Genomic DNA, 21966 nt, shown 5'->3' with positions numbered 1-21966 from the left:
TTTTTGTTGTGGCTGCTCCAATTACTATGTGTGTGATGCAGACATTTCAGTAAACAGTTTACACACACTGCTTTGTTCGTGCATGGTGCTGGGGCTAATATAGTGAAAGACACCCTGGGCAGCCAATCAGCAGCACATAAAACAGCCCCATCCCCAGCTCACTGCCACATATATGTGCACACACAAATTAAATCCAGGCACAAAGGTACAGCACTCAAATAAATAAGTGTATGTAAACTACCATTAGTACATACAAACACTACTGTAAGCCAGGGCTCGACAAATCCCGGGGGCAAGGTCACCATGGCGACTAAGATTTTAGTCATGGAGACAAAGGCCCTCATTCAGAGCCGTACGCTCTGAGCAGAGCGCACGCTCTAAATGAGGGCCGTCCTCCATAACTATGGAGCGTCCTCCTGGATGCTCGTATAGCTGTGGGTCACCACCCACAGCCTATACGAGCGTGCAGTTTGATGGCCGCGATGGTCTTGACCATCGAAACTGCGAGCCGGAGCCTGAGATTTTCAACCGCAAGGCCCGGAGTGATTTTGGCTCTATCAGAGCCAAAATCACTCCCACTGACATCACTAGTGATGTCAGTGGGCCGGCTTCTGACGGTAGGCGTTCCCTTAGAACGCCCTCGTCAGGGAGGCACGCCCACCAAAGGGGGCGTGCTGTCAATCAACATCGACAGCACGCCCCCTTTGATCAGATACAACGAGCGAAGGAAAGTCCTTCGCTCGACGCGTCTGGCGCATGCGCACGACGGAGCTCCCTCCGTCGTGCGCATGCTCAGTGCAGAACATCGACCCACTTGCGAGCGGACAGCCGCTCGCGAGTGGGTCTGAATCAGGCCCAAAGATTTCCAAGGGTCAGATACTAATAAAGCTAGTTGAAAAGGGGGGGAAAAAACTGTCCTCCAGAGGTGATTACAGTCTTGATTGGGTGGGACATCCAATGTTGCATGTCTGTCACAAGGACGGAGGAGTGCATGCCCACCACATTCAATCAGTGTGGCTCCACCTCCTCCATTCTGCGCGAAAAATTATGCAAAGTGGGTGACTGTCTGGGATCCGGATCTTCCTGCTACAGCACTGCTAGCACAGTGAAGGAGAATGATCACCAGGGGACCTGGATGTTGCTGGTGCAGCTTCTTGGCATAATATGTATTTAGTCCAACTATGTGGCATATGTATTTAGTCCTACTGTTTGGCATATGTATTTGATCCCTACTGTGTGGCATATGAATGTGAGCCCTAGTGTGTATTCTAATTTGAATGTGGGCCCTATTGTGCGCCATATTTTGAATTGGGGGCTGGTATGGGCATGTTGCAGAATCTGATGACCATTAAAGAGGCATGTGTGGTGATTTGATAGCATGTGGGGAGGTTGAGGCACTGAAGGGGCATGTGTGGTGGTCTATACAAGCTTTCATATATTTTGGTAATGGACGATAGTCTGGCTCCTAAACTTTTAAGATTGCTCCTAGATTTGACAAAAATTTGTCGAGCCCTGGTAAGTCGATGTTTCAGTATATATAAAGTACGTCCCAAGACAATAATGTAGCAAAATATAAAACCTGCAGCCACAAATAGATGCTACTTACCCAGCTCTAAATAGAGAAGATACCAACTCAGCAAGTGACCGCTGGGACCACGAGGCGCTAAAAATTATGTCAGTTTTCCAGCAACACCAATTGTGGCAAGTGTGCTGTTGCCTGGCAACCGCTGACACAGCCGTGGTGCTAGATGCCTGCTTCCCAGCAGCACAAATACCCCATTTAATGCCAATGTTTCAGGGGGACTGCTTGTAGTATGCTGCCTAAGAAGTACCAACTCTTTACAGATCTTATAAAGGAATTTTGCCATTTTTAAATCCTTTGAGGACCGCTGTTTTTTTGAATTGCTGGACTTTATATACTGTAAGCCTCCATCAAATAAACTTAAGTATGATTTCAGAAGTTTATTAGTGTATATTTTTTAGTAGGTAGCTTACTTAAAAATATATATAAACATCTGTTAACATTGATGTTCCATAACCAATGTTTAGGGCTAAACAAAGTTTTATATCCAAAGTTAAAAACATTGATACCTTCCAATGTATCCTTTCGATATCCCATCCCACTGCTTCAATTAAAAAAAAGAAAAAGTATCTTATTTTGGCCCTCCTTTTCTTTCATTATGGCTGTGCAGAATAGCTGGGGGAACTGAGACGCCTGAGCCATTTTTACTGTTTTTCCCTGACGCATGCGCAGATTACCAATAATTGCTCAACTGTAAACATCGGCATTACATCATCCCTGCATCAGGCCCATAGTGTACTAAGGGCCTGATTCATTGCGAATACAATAGCGATTACACACTCAGTCTCACTGCGAAGATATGCTAATCCACTGCAATTGCTATGTCATCGCAGCACAACATAAGAACACCCACCTTACCTTACACACATCCGTAATACTTAGCAAGACTGCAAAACCATCGGTAACATCTAGTACCATTGCAGCCTCACACACTCTTGTACAAGCTCTGACCTTACTCAGGAATTGCTAACCTCAATGTAGGTATGGCCATCGCTTATTCATAATAATGGATGGTTTATGGATGTGGAATGTTTTTCCTATCGATGGGGGAGAACCATATGGTTTCCCCCCATCGATGGAAGAACATAACTGAATAGTTTTTCTTTTTTTTACAAGGTGCCAAGACACGGAGCACAGCTCCAACACCGACACCCCCCCCCCCCCGATCTCATTGGCCCACAAGCCAGTAATAGAACAGGGATGACCATCGGTATGGTGAAGACATTGATGGTAATTCATTGCAGTGTTCTCCCCAGAAAAAATTTTTGAGCCGGATGGGGCCTTCACAAGAATAAAATGTTTTAAATCCTGACCTTATGATTAAACTTGAGGCACTCTCCCCAAGATGGCGCATCTCCGTACAACCTACTGCCTGGCACTCCCTCCCACCCCAATGTCCCATCGTCCAGAACCCTCATTAACGTGTCCCTATAGCCGAAGGACACAGATGCCAGATGCACTGAGAGCCAGGGGGTGTACCCAAGGGTCCAAGCACCCCTGGCAAAGTAAGGGACTGGCTCCCCCTCCCGCAATATATTAGGAAAAACAAAAAAATTAGATACAGTTGCTCCCTTTCCCATGACATATAAAAATCAAGATAGATAAAGAAAAGAGGCTGGTACTCATTCCCTAGTTGAATAACAGCATGACCGGTTGCCTTCTGTGGGAGACAAGGTATTTAGCAGACGTAGAGCAATACATTGTGCGCACAGTACACACTGCACAGTCCGGCGTACGATGGTGCAATGTAGGTTTACATGCTGCATGTAACAGCATTGCATTGTTCATTTCATTATCCAAGTGTTTATAGCTGATCTGTCTTTCTCTGCATCATCCCATTTTTATTATCCTTTATTTATATAGCGCCACAAGGGTTCGGCAGCGCCTTACAAAGTACAGAAACAAATGAGCACACAAGACAAGTTATTAACAGTACAGACAATGCAGGACAAGTACATGATTTATAAACAATGCTGCATAACACATAAATAAGCAGCAGGGTGTCAGTAACCAAGTTTTAGGTGCCATTGTAAATGAAAGTAAAAGGCAAGAAGCAGCACGTGAGGGAAAAGGGCCCTGCTCGCGAGAGCTTACATTCTAAGGGGAGGGTCAGACAAACAGGGGTGACACAGATGGACTAGATAGTGAGGGAGGAGCATAGAGTAGTGGGTTAGGATGAGTGCTGGAAAGCACTGAGGAACAAATGGGTCTTGAGAGCCCATTTGAAGATTAGGAGCCAGAAAGACAAAAAAAGGCAGCTACTCGAAGAAGTTGGAAGAGTTGCTGCTGTCTACATGGCAGATGGGACAAGGCGGTAAATTACAGATCGGCTGTACACACCATACAATATTTAAGATATATAATTCCGATTTGTGGGCCTGATTCAGCAAGGTTCGCAATTTCGAAACTGCACGCAAGCAGCTTTGCATTTGAGATCCTTGCAATAATGCATATGCAGCAGGTGTATGACACCCCCTGCTGCATTTGCAATCCCACTGCTGCACTGCGACGGGGATCATCACTTACTCAGGCTTGCCACTCCCCTAAAACGGGGGCGAAAACAACCCGTTTCCGGGAATGCTGGCTGACCCCACACAGCCCCTTAAATGCCTCTGCCTGTGTGTTTTAGCAGGACCCATTCTGCACACTTGCTGGTAAATGCCACCTCAGTAACCTGACACTAGGTGCATTCTCCAGGTAAATGCCACCTCAATAACCTGACAATAGCTGCATTCTCCAGGCAAATGCCACCTCAGAAACCTGACAGTAGCTGCATTCTCCAGGTAAATGCCACCTCAGTAACCTGATACTAGATACATTCTCATGCCACACTAGATGCATTCTCCAGGTAAATGGCACCTCATTAGCCTGGCACTAGCGGAGTTCTGCAAATAAATGCCACATTAGCATGACACTAGAGGTAGTCTCCGAGTATATGCCACTATTAGAGGTGTTCTCCATGTAAACAACACCACCTCAGCAATCTGGCAGGCAGGCTGGCACTAAAGAGGCGCCCTCCTCCTCAGGCTCTGTCTGAGCAAAGGAAAGGCGGGAAGCTGGTGACGTAGCGGCGACGAGGGCGGCCGCCGGCTGCTGCTGACTACCCATGGTGCCCCTCGCTGCCTACGGTCGACCATCTTGTTCCGGCGGTGAGGCAGCGAAGCCCCGTCTCCTACCAGGTGTTACCTCGCCGTCACCCCGGGGCCCCCCCTCTCACTCACACCCCTTCCCCCAGAACTGGGACATGCTGGAGCGGACACAGCAGCGGTAGCGATCCCCGAGAAGGGCAGCCCAGGCAAAGAAGCCACCGAGACGCGCAGTCTCTCCTGACCCCTCCTCCTCCCCAACAACCTCGCCCCTCACACGGGAGAGAGCAGCAACAGCAGCATGGACGCGGTGAACGCGTTCAACCAGGAGGTAAGGCCGTGCGGAAGGTCAAGGAGCGGGGGGTGGGTGTGAGCCAGCTCAGGTGGGGCTGGTCCCTGCAAGAAGGAAGGACACGTCCACACGGCACAGGCCCTGTACAGTATCCGTGGTGTCACCCTCCATGTGCTTTCTAATGGACAGTTCGCTTTACTGAGGCCTAGCTGCAGGACTAAGAATGTCCCATGATTGTTCTAGTGAAATGCAACAGGGTAGCTAAAGTGGGAGCATCTGGTGATTCATCATTCGGGAGGGTGCGTGATTCACATTAGGGGGAATCTGCATGATACAGACGCGTCCTCATACACTAAAGGTGCGTACACATGGGGTGATTTTTTTTTTTGGACGACTGAACGATGACTATGTCGTTATCGTTCAGTCGTCTAAAGAAAATTGTCAATTTTCAGCCCCAAAACGATGACCGTTAACTAGTTGCCGTTCATCGCCCGAACCTCATGTTCAGCCTGACAATATTGTCAGGTTGAACATGTTTGGGCATGAGGGAGGGAGCCCGGCACTGAACGAAATCGTTCTTGATTTAGTTCAGTGTTTGTGCTCAGTGTCGTGAGCACGCCCCTCCCGGGGACACACAGGACGATTTCGTTCGGGGAGAAATTCGTCCCGTGTGTACGCACCTTTTAGAGCCATTGTTTCGTATGGTATGACTTAGACGCAGTTGCAGGCTTTTTCATGTGTTGTGTCCTATTCGCATTGCAACCACAGACTCACTTATAGGGTGGAATTCAATTCAATATGAATTGAATAGTGCCGAGAAGGAGCTAACAAAGCTATTCAATTCAGTGCGCTGTTAAGCCCGACTGAAGGATTTCCTCTCGCACTCCAGAAATCTGATAAAACTGCTGGCGCAATGCCGTTTTCTGCCTTTAGTACGGTGGAACCAGCATCATGCCAGGCACTTATGTTTAAGAATGTCGCGTCTAATCATGTTTAAGGCGCAAGGATGGGCATTCTCCGACATAACAGCGCACTGAATTGAATAGCTCAGGGAGCTCCTTCCCGCCGCTTTTCAATTCACGTTGAATTGAATTCCGCCCATAGTGTCCTAGATACTTAAGCTGGGTACACAGTATACAATCCATCATACAGTGCGTACGCCCAATCCGACGCTCACAATGGTCGTGCATCTCATGGTCCCATTTGCTGTTCTGCACAGCAGATGGGGACGATGCAATGGATGACTCCATGGGCTCGATTCAATTCTTCAGCGCCATGCTGAGTAGACCCGGGAGGGAGCTCCCAGAGCTGTTCAGTTCAGTGCGCTGTCTGGTCCGACTAAAGGATTTCTTCTCGCACCCTCCTGAGGGTGCGAGTAGAAATCCGACAAAAGTGCGGTACGCAGGGCTGTTTGCCCTCTTAGCGCAGAGCTAACAGCCTTGCGTACGGCACTTTATTTGGAGAATGCTGGTTCCCGCGACCAAACAACCAGGTTAAGTCGCGAGAACTGGCAGTCTCCGACTTAACTGGCAACTGTCGGACCAAACAGCGCGCTGAATTGAATAGCTTCGGGAGCTCCCTCCCAGGACTGTAAAGCTTCGCGCTGAATTGAATTGAGCTCCATGCCGCTATATGCAGTATATAACGATACATTGCGCCGTCGTACACCAGATTGTATAGTCTGTGCGGACCGTGCAATGTATTGTTACATTGCAGCGTTCTGTCGCTGGGGACACACATCCTATAGTGTGTACCCAGCTTTAGGTTCAGTACTTTTTAGAAAAGGAATTCATATAAAGTCGCAGATTAAGCATAACTATTCGTAGTGTGAGGCATGTTGCGGGTCACCCCCCATAGCAGACCTCTGTCTATTGCCTTTTATTTTCCAGCTTTGTGAATGATTTGCACATAAAAGCTGCATGCAGTGTCAGAATTCAGGCTACTCATGCATTGTGCTTTTCTCGCACTAGTGATGTGAATAAGATGCATACTTTGTGTAAGTCTCTGGCGGTACACATGGCTAAAGCTGGGTACACACTTAATGATGTGTACCCAGCCCGACATCGCCAAGTGTGTATGCACTTGCCAATGCGGGCACCAACGGTGGGTGCCACGCTGCATTCGGTAGCATTGCCCTCGCTAACGACATCCCCTGTCAGACCTGCATATAAGTCCGACGAGGGATGTCGCTGATGACCCACGGGCGCGAGCATCATCAGTGACATAGTGGGGGCACACACTAGAGGATTTGAACGATTTGTCATTCCGATGTGTCGGAATCTGCCAAATCGTTACAAAAAATCGTCTAGTGTGTACTCTGCATAGGTTGCAAAGTCAGTGGCGCTTCAAATGAGGCTGTTTGGCACAGTTGAAAATGGCTGTATGTGGACACATCTGTATGTAATTTATTAAAGGATAGCAACCCAAAATGTTTGTTTTGAATATGAAGGCCCAAAATACAAATCTCTACATTTATTTGCTACCTTCCGTGTGCTAGGTCTGCTGGTGTCCTCACCTTGATTAATGACCCCAATTTTACCCCGATGTCTAATATGATGGAAATCCATTCAGCCAGACAGATGTGGTTCATGCATGGCAAATCACGCCTTCTTCATTGTGGGGTTTGCCTCACACCCCATGGAGGTGCACAGAAAAGATTATGATGCCAGGGCTACCAAAATTGGGCAATACACAAGATGCCTGGAGGCAACTTGTGCTGAATTAAATCCCCCTCTTTATTGAACCAAGCTACATCGTGGTTTGTTGCCCCATGGTAACATTAGTTAACTGATTGGCAAGTTTATTCGAGATGGGGCCCCAGCAGCCACTCCGCTTAATTAAAACATGCCGAGTGGGAAGCACAGTGTGAGGCAATTGAGCAAAGTATGTATCCAGCAAATGGCATTTAAAAAATAAGTATTAGAGTGGCACCTAAAATGAAATTTCCTAGTTTTGGGTATCTGTATTCCTGATCACATTTTTTTTAACAATGTGATCAGGAATACCCTTAAAATGAGGCCCTGTGTTTCTCATCTGGCAATTAAACCGTAGTCTACCAAAACATCATACATCTATTAGTAGTCTATTAAATACGTTCTGTACCTGAATGATATATGGACCTAGTTCCTTTGACATGTTTGCTACTCTACTTCTGCAATTGTTTTGCCTTTTTTTGTGTGTGCTATGTATAATGAATTGCTATGCATTTGCACTGAAACTTATCCTTGCAATGGGATCATATTAATTTATGTTTTGCAATTGCTTCTTACATTAATGATACTGAAATGGAAATTTCTCCTACACAGTGCAAGCATCTATATTGATGACTGAATTAGTTTTGATTTGCTAGGAATTTTTGACATGACTGACTAATTGTCATGTGACCTGGCCAGTAATCATGAGGTCCCTAGTGACCTAATGTGCTGTATTCTCTTAGGTTTTGTTCCTGCCTACAAAATGGCAGCTTATGAAAATGTCTGTTGATAATGCGTACACAGTCGGGCTAATTGATCTGACAGGTTTTTCAGACATGATCTGATCTTAATTTAAAAAACGGCTGTATGTCTTTGTGTGTGCGTGTCCTGAACTATCATAATTTAGTATTTTTATCAGTGCATGCACACCATATCATCATAAAAATATATTTCTTCAGGGTCCATAGGGATCCACAGGGATACCATGGGGATATTATGGTTGGAGAGATCTAGGCACCAAACAGTTAAAGCTTCAGCTCCCAGGATGCTTTGGGTCCTCCTCCATATATACCCCGCCCCTAGCCACAGGCCTCCAGTTGCTCGTTTGGTGCGGCAGGATTAAGACGCACCTTTTTAACGGGACTGCTCAGGCAGTCGTAAGCTTTATTTTATGTTTTATTTAATTTCTATGTTTTTGAGTTGATGGTACTAAGCGTCCGAATTAACACATGTTCTGCGACTCCATCTGCCTCCGCCAGGCTGCAACACCAGTAACAGGGTTGGTGATTCTGGCGGGTCTCGGCTGAACTTGCTAGCAGCGATGCTGGGACCCGGACTGCAATCGGATGCATGGAGATGTCGGTGGGGGGGGGGCGGGCGCGCCTTCGCGCGTGGCAGTCCTGGCTTCCGGCACCGGAGATGCATCGGAAGCCGTTGTAGTCAATGCCCGGGAGTGTCTGCATCCTCACTAGACCGCCGGGGCCTTATCATCTGACGCTGGGGATTGGCAGCAGACTCATCTGCTGCCATGAGGCCAGCGTACCTGGCTGATTGATGCAGCTTAGGGGAGGTAGGCGCTCCCCTGGCAGCACTGACCCAGACGCAGTCTCTACGAAGGGTTTTGCCTGTCTGTGTTGCTCCGCCTTCCCTCCATGTGTATTTGAGACGCTCACGGTCCACTACCAGTGTTCTGCTGTAGCTGTTGGTCTCAGGAGGGTTTGGGTCAGTCTCCCTGTATACCTCTCCCTTGGTTAAGGTATATAGTGCTCTATATCCTACCGTTCCTGGTGTTTGTGTAGTTGATTTAGAGGCGATTGTAATTATATTACATATGCATTGTATGTGACTGTTTGCTAGCTGCTGTATTGACAGTCTTTTATTTCTGTCTGTCATTTATAACTCAGTTTTTTGTGGTGGAGGTTTTTCTTTGAGTACTTCATTCATTAAGATTTTGTTACGGCTGTCATATTACATTGCATTTATTACCTTGATTGAACATGTCAAAAGGTAAAGGGAAACAGAAGGGGGAGCCCCCTGTGCCGGTTTCATGTAATTCATGTATAGCCTGTTTGTCCCCTCAGGGCTTAAAGGATGGTTTGTGTGTTTGTTTATAAAGAGCCACCTCCCCAGTCCACTTTACCTGTCCCGGGACAAGAGCCATCTTGGGTATCCTCTTTTGTCCCAGGTAATGAAGCAGTTTGTGGATCATATGGGTACTCCCACAATGCCTTCTTGTTGGGGTATGCTATGTTTGCACCTCCTATGCATCCTTCCTGGATGTTTATAGCCATTCTAGTCAGAGTATGGCACCATCTAATGTTGAAAGTAGACCGGTAGTTACTAAGGCGCCTAAGCGCAAGTTATCTTTTTATCAGTCTGCCCAACATATGGATTCAGATGTGTCATCAGATGATACGCAGGGTCCCTCTCCTGGGGCTAGCTCGGGGGAGGAGGATCATCTGCCCACAGTGGATGTTCCTCCTTTGGTGAGGGCGGTTAGATCAATTCTAGATATTCAAGATGATGATCCAGCTCATGGTAAGAAGGTTCCAGTATTTAATCACCACTGGGAGGTAGCCAAAACGGAGTTTCCTGTATCTGCACAGCTCACTGAGCTTATGGATGAGGCATGGGGTAATCCGGACAAACTGTTTTATGTGAATGAAAGAATAACATTGTTTTATCCTTTCCCAGCTTTTGTGTGTACTAAGTGGGAGGTACCTCCTACTGTGGATGCTCATGTGACGCATTTAATCAGAAATGCTACATTGCCTATTCAGTCAGCATCTTCTCTGAAGGATTCCACAGAATTTTAAGCATGTCTTAAGGCAATATTTTCAACATCTGCAGCTGTTACTCGTCCAGTTATGGCTGGAGCCTGGGTAGCCAAAGCTGTTGAAGAATGGATGGGGGCATTGGAAGATTCCCTACCAGATGCTACCAGAGAACAGATGATGAATATCTCCCAGATATGGGAAGTGGCTTCCTATCTGGGAGGAGCTGCAGTAGATGCTGGAACTTTAGCTTCTAAGGCATCAACAACTTCAATATTGGCACGCAGGGCCCTTTGGGTAAGATCCTGGAAGGCTGATACAGGATCAAAGAAGGCACTGGAAGTCTTACCTTTCTATGGGAAGGTACTTTTTGGAGCAGAGTTGGATAAAATAATAGCTACTCTAGCGCCTTCAAAGTCGGCAGGTCTGCCATCTACTGCAATTATAAAGTCTAGGCAGGTTTATTTTTGGTCCTCAGGGATGAGCAAGGAGACAGTCTTCCTCTAAGCCGACTAGTTTTCGTTAGACAACAAGGCGCCAAAAAAGAGGTCTGGCACGGCAAGCCCAGCTTTAACCGGACGACAAACCCTCGGCCTGATGGGGCGGGCCTCCTCCTGGGGGATCCCAAGGGTGGGAGGCCGACTTCTTCAGTTTGTGGATTATTGGCATCAAACAGATGCTTGGGTCCGAAAAGTGGTCTCTCAGGAGAAGGCCCTCACTTTCAGGAGTCATCCTCCCCAGCAGTTTTTCTTGCACAGATCCTCCATTAGATGCGGTCAAGGCCTTGGCCCTTCAGGAGGCCATTCACTCCCTGCTGCAGGCGGTGGTAATAGCCCCGTTTCCTGTGTCGCAACAGGGAAGGGGTTATTCCAATCTACTCCTGGTTCAGAAACCGAATGGGATTCATTGTCCTATACTAAATCTAAAAACCCTCAATAGGTTTATCCTTGTAACCAAGTTTCGTATGGAAAGTCTACGGTCAATTATTTTGGCAATTGAGCCGGGGGATTACATGGTTTCCCTGGACATTCAGGATGCATATCTGCATGTTCTTGTTACACCATCCCACCAACAATTTTTACGGTTTGCTGTCCTTCAGCAACATTACCAATTTCGGGCTGTACGCTTTGGCCTTTTTACATCTACCCGGGTATTTACCAAAATAATGGTAGTCACGACGGCCTATCTCGGGCGTCAGGCAGTCAGAATACTACCATATCTGGACGACCTTCTGATATTGGTGCAGACTCTGGTTGTTTTACAAAACCATCTTCAACTGACCATAGCCTGCCTACAAAAGCACGGCTGGATCATCAATTGGAAGAATTCATCGCTTTCTCCAACACAGCAGATGGTACATCTGGGAGCTCTTCTGGATTCTTGGTAAAAAAAAACTTTCTGCCAGAGGACAAGATTGTGGCTCTATCATTGCGAGTACACAAGTTGCTGCACAAGCGAAGGGTATCCATTCTGTTGGCAAATCAGGTCTTGGACTTAATGGTATCCACCTTCGACATGGTGGGGTATGCTCAGTTTCATTCCAGGCCTCTGCAATAATTGATTCTCTCCAAGTGGAACAACAATATCATCTAATTAGGTCCCAGAGGATCATCCTCACTCCATAGGTTCGTCACTCCCTCCGGTGGTGGCTAAGAAAGGATAATCTGAACAAAGGGTGCCCATTCTGAATTCCAGATTGGGTGCTTCTCACCACCGAAGCCAGTCTTTGCAGATTGTGGACAGTGACAGTATCAGATGGACAAATCGGGAAAGTCATCTGCCAATAAACATTCTGAAACTGTGAGTAGTATACAAAGCACTTGTCATGGCACAGGACCTGCTCCAGGGCAAGTCTATCCAGTCCGACAAAGTGACTACAGTGGCCTACCTCAATCAACAGGCAGGCACGAGAAGTTACGCAGCCATGAAGAAATTACAAAGGTTCTGATTTGGGCAGAACGTCATCTTCCGCCCATCTCGGCAATATACCAGGACATATACGACGGAGAGTGGGCTCTCCATCCGGGAGTGTTTCAGCTCCTGGTAACAAATAGGCAGTGATGGCAAATATGCACTATAGCGCGTATTTTATCAGGAAATTAGGCCAGGGGACTCCCTTTTGCAGAATATGTGGGTCCCCAGGAACGCGCTCCGCTGTGGCATATCCCCTGGCTTTTATTAAATGATTGATGTCTCCCTGGCCAGGCCAGGGAGAACTATAAAAAGAGGTGGAGACAGTTCTTCAGCACCTTTCCTAGATGCTGTGGCACTACAGGTCAGGCCATGGCAACCAGCTTGTCAATAGCCCCCGGCGTGTGTCAAGCCCCTGGACAGCCCCCGGCACCTGGTGTGTACAGAGCCGCGTGGACAGCCCTCTATGCTTCATTACTATGCTCCTACCAATAAAAACTTTTCTGCACCTTTCCCCAGACTATCTACCCTTGCTCCCTCCCTACCCTCAGTACTGCATGCCCCTAATCCCCTCCTTGTGCCCAGTTCTGTGCAACTTGCAATCTACGCTTACCCCCTCCCTACCTCCAGAACTTCCTGCCCGAAGACCCATCTTTGCTCCCCAACATGGTATGTACTTACACCCTCTATCCCCAGCACTGCCTTCCCTCACCCACCCCCCATAATAGGTAATGTGACCCAGAAACAGTGGCTTAGGACCCATATTTTTTTAAAGTAAGTGGTCCCTAGGACCCACAATTTTTTTTTTTCAATCATTGCGATCACTGAGTGGGGTCTACTAGAAATAGAACTCAGGTACGGGTCCATGTCCAGAGACTCATCAGCAACCTTTGTGGACGCACTGGCAGTAAGATGGGACTTCAAGCTGGCGTATCTCTTTCCTCCGATTTCCCTCCTCCCAAGAGTTCAAGAAATTCAAGCAGGAAGGCGGAACAGTAATACTGGTGGCTTCGGCTTAGCCCAGACGTCATTGGTTCACCGACCTACAGAATCTTATCAATAGACAGTCTGTATCCTCTTCCTCTATGGCAGGATCTGCTAATGCAGGGTCCCTGCCGGCATCTGGACTTGCCTCCTCTGGCTTTGATGGCGTGGCTCTTAAATCTTCCATCTTTAGAGCAAAAGGTTTTGCCAGTTCTGTAATTCAAACGACACGAAAGCCTGCATCTGCTCGCATCTATCACAGAGTTTGGCATCCTTTTGGTCAGTGGTGTTACCATAGGAAGTATGATCCTAAGGTGTTCAGGATTTCCAGGGTACTGGCTTTTTTACAGGTGGGTTTCTGCACTGTCAGTCTGGTTGCAGAGGAAGATTGCAACATTGCTAGATGTCAGAATTTTTTTCAAGGAGTTCAGCCTCCTTTTTGTTCCACGATAGCACCGTGGGATTTTGTCTTTTGGTTCTTAAAGGGCTACAAGCTCCCCCATTTGAACCTCTGGACAATGTATATTTCTCCTCGCTATCTCTTCTGTATGCAGTCTCTGATTTGGCAGTGCTTTCTTGTTGCTTCCCATTTTTGACTTTTCACCAGGATAAAGCTGTTCTTCGTACAAGGGATCATTTTCATGTGACTGAAGAAAATTGTAGCTCCAGCTTTTCAGGCTCCAGATCTTTCTGTAGATGAAGCTTCCCTGGATGTAGTTCGTGCTCTGTATTTATTTTTTTTATTGTATGGTTGTCACAAACGAGGATGGCCAGCTAATAAGCAGACTCTGGCGAGCTAGCTATGCATGACTATCTCTCAGGTGTACGCACAGGCTGATCTCCTTGTCCCAAGCACGCTGACAGCACATTCTACTTGGTCTGTAGGGCAATCTTGGGCATTTAGTCGTGTTGCCTCTGCTGAATAATTGTGTAAGGCGGCCACGTGGTCTTCTGTCCACACTTTTCTTAGGTTCTATGCCTTTGATACTGTTGCCTCTCATGATGCTTCCTTTTGGACGACGAGTACTCCATTCTGCTTAGGAGCGTCCACCACCCTAGTTGAACTGCTTTAGGACATCCCTGTGGATCCCTATGGACCCTGAAGAAGAAAATTTTGAGTTATGGTAGACTTGCCTAGATGACTTTTTCTTCGAGGTCCACAGGACACCCACCCTGATGCACCTGGTTGCCTGGGTGATTTTTTCTTTTGGTCACGGATTCCCTCATCTTGTATGAGAAGGAAGAGCAATCGTACACCAGAAATACTCTTTCCTTCTCCAGTCTTGTTAACAATCCTCAAGGCAGAAGACCTGTGACTAGGGGCGGGGTATATATGGAGGAGGACCCAAGGTATTCTGGGAGCTGAAGTTTTTAACTGTTTAGTGCCTGGATCTCTGCAACCATAATATCACTAGCGTTCCCGCTAGGCTGTTTTAGCGGGGCGCGGCGCCCTGCCCTCCTTCTGGAGGGCAAAAAGCACCCTGCCCTCCAGGAGGAGGGCAAAAAGCGCCCTGCCCTCACAGCCTGCGGGAGCCGTTCTCACCCGCGGGACGCAGTGTCCCGCGGGTGGAGAAACATGCGGTGACCCGGTCACCGCCGGAGAATAGACGCCGAGCGCATGTGCCCGGCATCTATTCTCCCTGTCTGCAGGGCTTGGGGGCTGCCCGGCGTGTCCGTAAGTGCCGGGCACGCCCCCAAGAGTGACGAAAAGGGGACGCGTCTTATAGACACGCCCCCTTTTCCGATGACCGCGCCCCCTTCTCGGACGCGGGCATGCCCTCTCTAGCTCCGGCGCCCTGCCTCCCGCCGGAGCTAGAAGGAACACTATATCACCATGGTATCCCTGTGGACCCTATGGACCTCGAAGAAAAGGAGTTATCTAGGTATGTCTACCATAACTCTAATTATTATAAAAAAAAAATTTTCATAGATATTTTGTTTAAAGTTCAAATAATTGTGTGGTGGTACCTGCCGGTTTTAATTAGAAAAAGTAAGATTTGTGTGAGGCGAGACCCTCATCCATTACTTTGGTTAGTGCTTATTTGGGCTATTGATGCCCAAACTACTGCTCAGATCCTGCTCATTTATTTTTCCCTGTCCTCAATGCTCATTCTTCCCACCTCACTAATATTTGTGTGCCAACCCATGGATCTGCAGACTGGGTGGCTGATTGGCAAGCATATACACACTTGCCAATCTGCCGCTGGATGTGTCTTGGCTGACATAACTGGGTGCGCATTTATATTTGCCCACCCACTTGTGATGCCAGTGTCGGCGGTCTCTGCAGACATTGTACGGGCGGTTGACAGGTTACCCGTACACACAGCCAGATGCACCAATATATCTGAAAGATATCTGTATTGGCTGTGCTGCAGGGCCGACCTGATATGTCTGTGAACAATGTCGTTCAGACATATTGTCTGTACGCAGATGCACTATGCCATATGTCGTTCGTCGGCTGAACTAAATACATTGCATAGTATGTACCCAGCATTGTTGTCATTGCATAGAAATTTCTGCTATTAAAAATAAATAAATGAGTAAATAGTGTTCACTCTAGCTCCGGCGGCAGGCAGGGCGCCGGAGCTAGAGAGGGCAACATTAAGCGCGCACGCGCCCAAAAGGGGGCGTGGTCATGAAAAGGGGGCATGTCTATAAGAAGCGTCCCCTTTTCGTCACACTTGGGGGCGTGCCCGGCACTTATGGACATGCCGGGCAGCCCCCAAGCGCTGCACAAAGGGAGACTAGATGCCGGGCGCATGCGCCCGGCGTCTATTCTCCGGCGGTGACACCGCATGTCTCTCCACCCGCGGGACACTGCGTCCCGCGGGTGAGAACGGCACCCAGGGCTGTGAGGGCAGGGCGCTTTTTGCCCTCCTCCTGGAGGGCAGGGTGCTTTTTGCCCTCCAGAAGGAGGGCAGGGCGCCGGGCCCCGCTAAAACAGCCTAGCGGGAACGCTAAGTAAAGCCATAGTGAACTAAATAGTAGCATGGCTGTTTCTTTGGGCTCGATTAAATTCAACGGAAATTGAAAAACGCCGGAAAGGAGCTCCCGGAGCTATTCAATTTAGCGCACTGAATTTAATAGCTCCGGGAGCTCCTTTCCAGCGCTATTCAATTCGCGTTGAATTGATTTGTGCACTAAGGGGGTGATTCAGTTGTGTTTTGGGCGTCCTATGGAGCAATTCAATTGTGCCTTAATTTGGGTGCCTATGCTGGGTGTGCACCCCCAAAGGCATGATGTTGTGTTGCTTATAACATCTAACCCTGTCTAAAGTCCTGCTTTGGATGCCCAAACAGCCAACTTATGCCACATTTCTGCTTGCCACCTCAGGAGGCTGCGAGCATAAATCTTAACTGCGGATATGCCCGCCCGAATGGAGCAGCAATTGAATTGCTCTGTCGGGCGCCCAATAGTTTAGGCGTCCTATTAAACAATTGAATCACCCTCTAATTGTTTAAACAAGTAGTAAGTAGTGTTAGGAGGTACATATTAGAAGATTCTATAGGAGCAGGCAAGGCTCTTGCTGTTATTCAGGTGGAAATGGAGCCCTTAAAATCAGGAGACAAATGTTATATAATTTCATATGTAACTTTTATTAGGTATTCTCTTTTTAAGGAAATATTAACTTTCATTGGTTCTTCCATTTTGTTTATATTTGTAGGGGTTACCTGTACTCTTACACTTAAACGCCCGGCGTCTATTCTCCGGCGGTGACCGGGTCACCGCACATTTATCCAGCGGGACACTGCGTCCCGCGGGTGAAGACTGCACCCGCAGGCTGTGAGGGCAGGGCGCTTTTTGCCCTCCAGATGGAGGGCAGGGCGCCGCACCCCGCTAAAACAGCCTAGTGGGAACGCTACCTAAAGATTTTCTGTCCAGCCATCCAACTAGTTGATTGGTTGGAATAAAAATCTGGTAACTTATGGGGGTAAATGATGGGCAATTTGCTCCTAAATGCCAGAAAACAGATGAAAATGGTCGGCAGACAAGTTTGAACAAATTGTTTAGATCAAACATTTAACAAACTGTTTTTGTCCATTTTCCGGTGTTTGGGAGCAAATTGCTGATTGTCATTTGCTTTCATACATTACCAGATTTTCACTCCAACCAATCAACTAGTTCAGGTCTGGCCAACCTGTGGCTCTCCAGCTGTTGTGAAACTACAAATCCCAGCATGCTTTTAGCAGCTGATCCATGGGTGGGTATGCTGGAACTTGTAGTTTCACATCAGATGAGAGCCTCAGGTTGGCCAGGTCTGAACTAGTTGGATGGTTGGACAGAAAATCTTTAGGTGTGTACCCAGCCTAAGTTCTTATCCCTAACCCCCACACCCCCTTCATCCACGTCAACCTTTTCTGTATCGACTTTTGTCCCTATTGACCATTTGCCTGTCTAACGTCTGTTGCCTATCTAGACATTATCGACCTTTTTACTATCTATCTATTGACTCGAACCTAAAGTTAGCATAGTATTTTATATTACAACTCTTTACCATTCAGTCCCCCTCATGTCCCATTCAACACCCCTCAAACCTCCCCACATGACCTGTTACAGTCCTTCAGAAAACCCCACATGCCACCAGACCAGTGCACATGCACCTTCAATGCCCATTAGACTCCCTTACATGCCCCTTCAATGACCATTAAATGTCCCCATATGCTATTAGACCATCCCACATACACCATCAAGGGCCATTAAAAATGTCTCTCTTAAGTTCGATACCTGCAGGCTAGAACAGGTAAAGTGCACTGTTAATGAAAAAATACTACTTTGGTTTTCTGGTTGGTGAGCAGCTCGGGAAGGGGAGGTAGAGAAATATGCTGTCCTCCCCCTGGGAGGGAAGCAGCATGTGCAGGCACAGAGAAGCAGTGTGGGCGTGTCTAAGCGGAACCACCATGGGCCAGAGGATACCATGCTGGCCAGCATGGTGGTAATCGGCAGAGAAGACACCCAGGACAGCCCAATCAGAGTGCAGTTATGCAGAGTGTGGGGTCTTGACAGCAGTCACTGCTGGATGAATCGGCTCAGCAGGATCCCGGCCATTATCTATGTTGAGCTCCTCTAAGGTAGGGCACTCACAGTGGGCAAAGGTGGAGCCGAAGGTACTGATGCAAGATGAGCATTGAAAGGATAAATGGTTCCATAGGCTACCAGATCTGATGGCCTACCCGATTAAACTACATCCTTTCCCTGCCTGCTATTTGACCTGTAATTAGCAATTCACTAAATCAACAGTGCCACTGAGAGGTCGCAGAGCTGTCTCTGCTCACTCCGGCTGTCTGCTCTTCCTGCTTGGCTCCGCCAGTGAGTGTATAGCACAGCATCTATTCACACTGCAGGGAGAGCTCGGGGACAGCCCAGCATCTCCGTCAGTGCTGGGCAAGTCAAAAAAGGGGATTTTGGTGAAAGGTCAGTCTCATGGGCACCTAAACATCATCTTTTTTTAATTTATTTATTTTTGTCGCACCTAATACTTCAGACAGTTTAGCCGCTTTACGTGGCTAAACCCTCTTGCATTTGGGTGTGAAAAGCACAATAAGCAATGAGCGCAGTCGCGACTATCGGCATAACAATTTAATACTGCCGATGGGCACAAAAAAAACAATTGGATCGCCTCCTATGTTTTCTTTCTGCATTGTGCTGGAGTTGAGCTACGAATGATGGTTCCCTACTGTGGGTTCAGAGATGCAACTATTATTTTTTGTTTACCTGCATGTAGTCTTTACAGTCATAACATTCAACACTATAGACATAGCATTCAGTGCTATTAATACTTCTGGCAAGAGTAGTAGTGGTGCACAGGGATGTATGTATTACATTTATCCACCAAATGTCATAAACCTGTTCTTGTATTTGGTGCACTGTGAATATAGAAGTGTTCCATGGGGATTGGACTGTTGTAATTCTTGTGTGGCACAGCCTGTGTGGAATTGGTATGAAATACCGTCGGCCGCATGGCAGGCGGTTCGATTCCCGTCAGCGGCAGCCCGACAGAAGCAGAGAGCGACGCAGCGGAAACCCGACAGCGCTGGAAATCCCGATCGTGGATAGGTAAGTATCCACTAACCTAACCCTCCTTAGGGGTGCCTAACCCTAACTTCCCCCCCAAGTGCCTAACCCTAGTCCCCCCCAAGTGTCTAACCCTAGTCCCCCTCTAAGTGCCTAACCCTAACCACCCCCTTCCCCGCTACCTAAACCTAAGTCCCCCGGGGGTGCCTAACCCTCCCTCCCCCTAGCCTAACCCTCCCGGAGGGGTGCCTAACCCTAAGTCCCCCCCCGGGAGCCCTAAACCTAACCCTCCCCCCCCCCCCCCCGCGGCTGTCCGCTCGCGGCGCCCGGCATCACTACGATCGTGATGCCGGGTGCCGGTTTTCCGGCGTCGGGGAAATGCGGGCGTCTACATCTAGACGCCCGGCATTTCACCCTTGCCGGGTAAGACAGTCGGGAAGCCGGCTGACGGTATTTAGGCAGTCCGCTTCCCGATTGCCTCCCGCCTGTGTAGCTCTATTTGTCTGTGCGCAGGCTGGTTTGCATTTTGGAAGTTTTTTGGGGGGGCCATCACAGACTTATGTAATGCTTTTTCTTGGAAAGAGTGGGTACACTGGCATATGTATCCAGAGGTTGTAGGTTTTTAACATCAAACGTCAGTAATTCAATATTGGTACAGTGGTAAATACACTTACCAACTGAATATACAAACATGCCATGCCTTACTCTCTCGCAAACAAAAACCATATGCACAAAATTTACCTCCGTATCCCAATGTCATTCATCCCATAATATTACTTACTATTCTATATGCGCCTCTGATCCACCAGTTGCTTTAAACTAGGCCTGGTGAAAGTCGATTGCGATCTACTGGTAGCTTGCGGCGCTCCTGTCGGTAGATCGTGACCATCTTGCCTACAGCAACCTGCATTACTGGGAGCGCTGGCCACTGAAGCGATCAGAGGCTAAAGAAGCCTCTGATCGCTTCAGAGGCAAGAGATGCAGTGCGAAGGTAATGTCATGATATCACCCGCGATGTGAGGAGCCTGTGCGCCTGCTGGATCCAGTTTGATCCATTCAATGACAGCGGGAGCCCTGACAGCGTGGAGCAGTCCCCAGTGTGAGGTCAGGTAAGTTCTGCACAGGGTTGTGGGGGCTGTTCTGCCCTGGGAGGGAGAACTACTACTGGGGACACTGCATAAAGGGGACTACTTTAGGGGACCCTGCATAAAGGGGACTACTTTAGGGGACCCTGCATAAAGGGGACTACTTTAGGGGACACTGCATAAAGGGGACTACTTTAGGGGACACTGCATAAAGGGGACTACTTTAGGGGACACTGCATAGAGGGGACTACTTTAAGGGACACTGCATAGAGGGGACTGCTTTAAGGGACACTGCATAGAGGGGACTGCTTTAAGGGACACTGCATAGAGGGGACTGCTTTAGGGGGCACTGCATAGGGGGGACTGCTTTAGGGGTCACTGCATAAGGGGGACTGCTTTAGGGGTCACTGCATAAGGGGGACTGCTTTAGGGGGCATTGTGTATAAGAAGCACTACTGTGTCGTGAATATGGCACCCTACTACAAGGGTGTTAAGGCGCGTTAACCAACATTCTCTGACCAAAGTGCTGGTTGCGCCGCTGTTAGCTCCGCGCTAAGCAGATAAACTGCTGCGCGCCCAGCACTTTGGTCGGATTTCTCCTCGCATCCCCAGGGGGTGCCAGAAGAAATCCTTAGCCCACCCAAATAGCGCGGTGTATTGAATAGCTGCGGGAGCTCCCTCCCGTGGCTATTCAACATCGCGTTGAATTGAAATCCCCCCTATGTGCATTGTAATGTGAAGAAGATTGTGACTCTGTGTGGCATAAATTGAATTGGGGATACGATGTGTGATTTCTCCAGGACAGACCCCACACCCCTTGCATGCCATGCCCCCTTTCCCAGGGCTCGGTAGATCACGAAAGGTTTATCGCTTTACAAGTAGATCAGAGTCCAAAAGTCTGGCCGCCTGTGCTCTAAACTTTCCCTGCATGCTCTCTGATCTCAGACTTGCTGCAAATCAGACCCACTTCTAAATTTTCTTTCCTTATTAGTTAGTTTGGGGCCCACAGAAGCTGGAGTGAGACCCTCCCTCTTCCAACTAAAGACCCCCATACATCAGCAATTGATTGCAGCAATTTGCAATTGATTGTGGCAATTCTGCAATTGAAAAAGGGAAAGATTTCTATACAAAATCGATTGCACAATTGCTGCAATCAATTGGTGATGTATTGGGGCCTTTATATGCTGTATGACCACCCTCAGCTGCTTAGTCTCATAGCAGAGTACGAATTAGAATGGGGGTTAAGTGCTGGTGGCCACCTGTTGGCTATAAATGTGTATAGATCTCTGCTCTTGAGATTATACTTGCTGGCAGTCCTGAAGCCTTTAATAGATAAGTAGTACAGGTGTAAATACATGTTTTGTTTTTGTTTTGTTTTTTAACCTATTTTAAAAACTAATTTGATTCAATGTGGGAGAATTAAGAATTTAATTGCTTTGTGTGCCCAATCGCCCGTCTAAACTGATGAGGTGATAATCAATTATTTCAGTTTTTTACACATGTCTAAACCTGATCTATTTGGGTGCAACATGTGAAGCGACTAACCC

General features: G+C 47.8%; 1 protein-coding gene across 1 annotated transcript in view; it reads left to right on the top strand.

The window, feature by feature from the left end:
• Positions 1-4638: 4638 nt before the first annotated feature.
• The window catches only part of SCAF4 (SR-related CTD associated factor 4), a 99888-nt gene continuing 82560 nt past the window's right edge, over positions 4639-21966 (top strand). Inside the window, exon 1 of the mRNA XM_088481646.1 lies at positions 4639-4999. Within this exon, the coding sequence (XP_088337772.1) occupies positions 4970-4999 (30 nt within the window). The 5' untranslated portion in view covers positions 4639-4969. The remainder of the gene's footprint in view (positions 5000-21966) is intronic.

Source organism: Taudactylus pleione, unplaced genomic scaffold, assembly GCF_031769625.1.
Source record: "Taudactylus pleione unplaced genomic scaffold, aTauple2 ptg000276l, whole genome shotgun sequence".
Classification (NCBI taxonomy): domain Eukaryota; kingdom Metazoa; phylum Chordata; class Amphibia; order Anura; family Myobatrachidae; genus Taudactylus; species Taudactylus pleione.
This window is presented reverse-complemented; position numbering and strand designations above follow the sequence as displayed.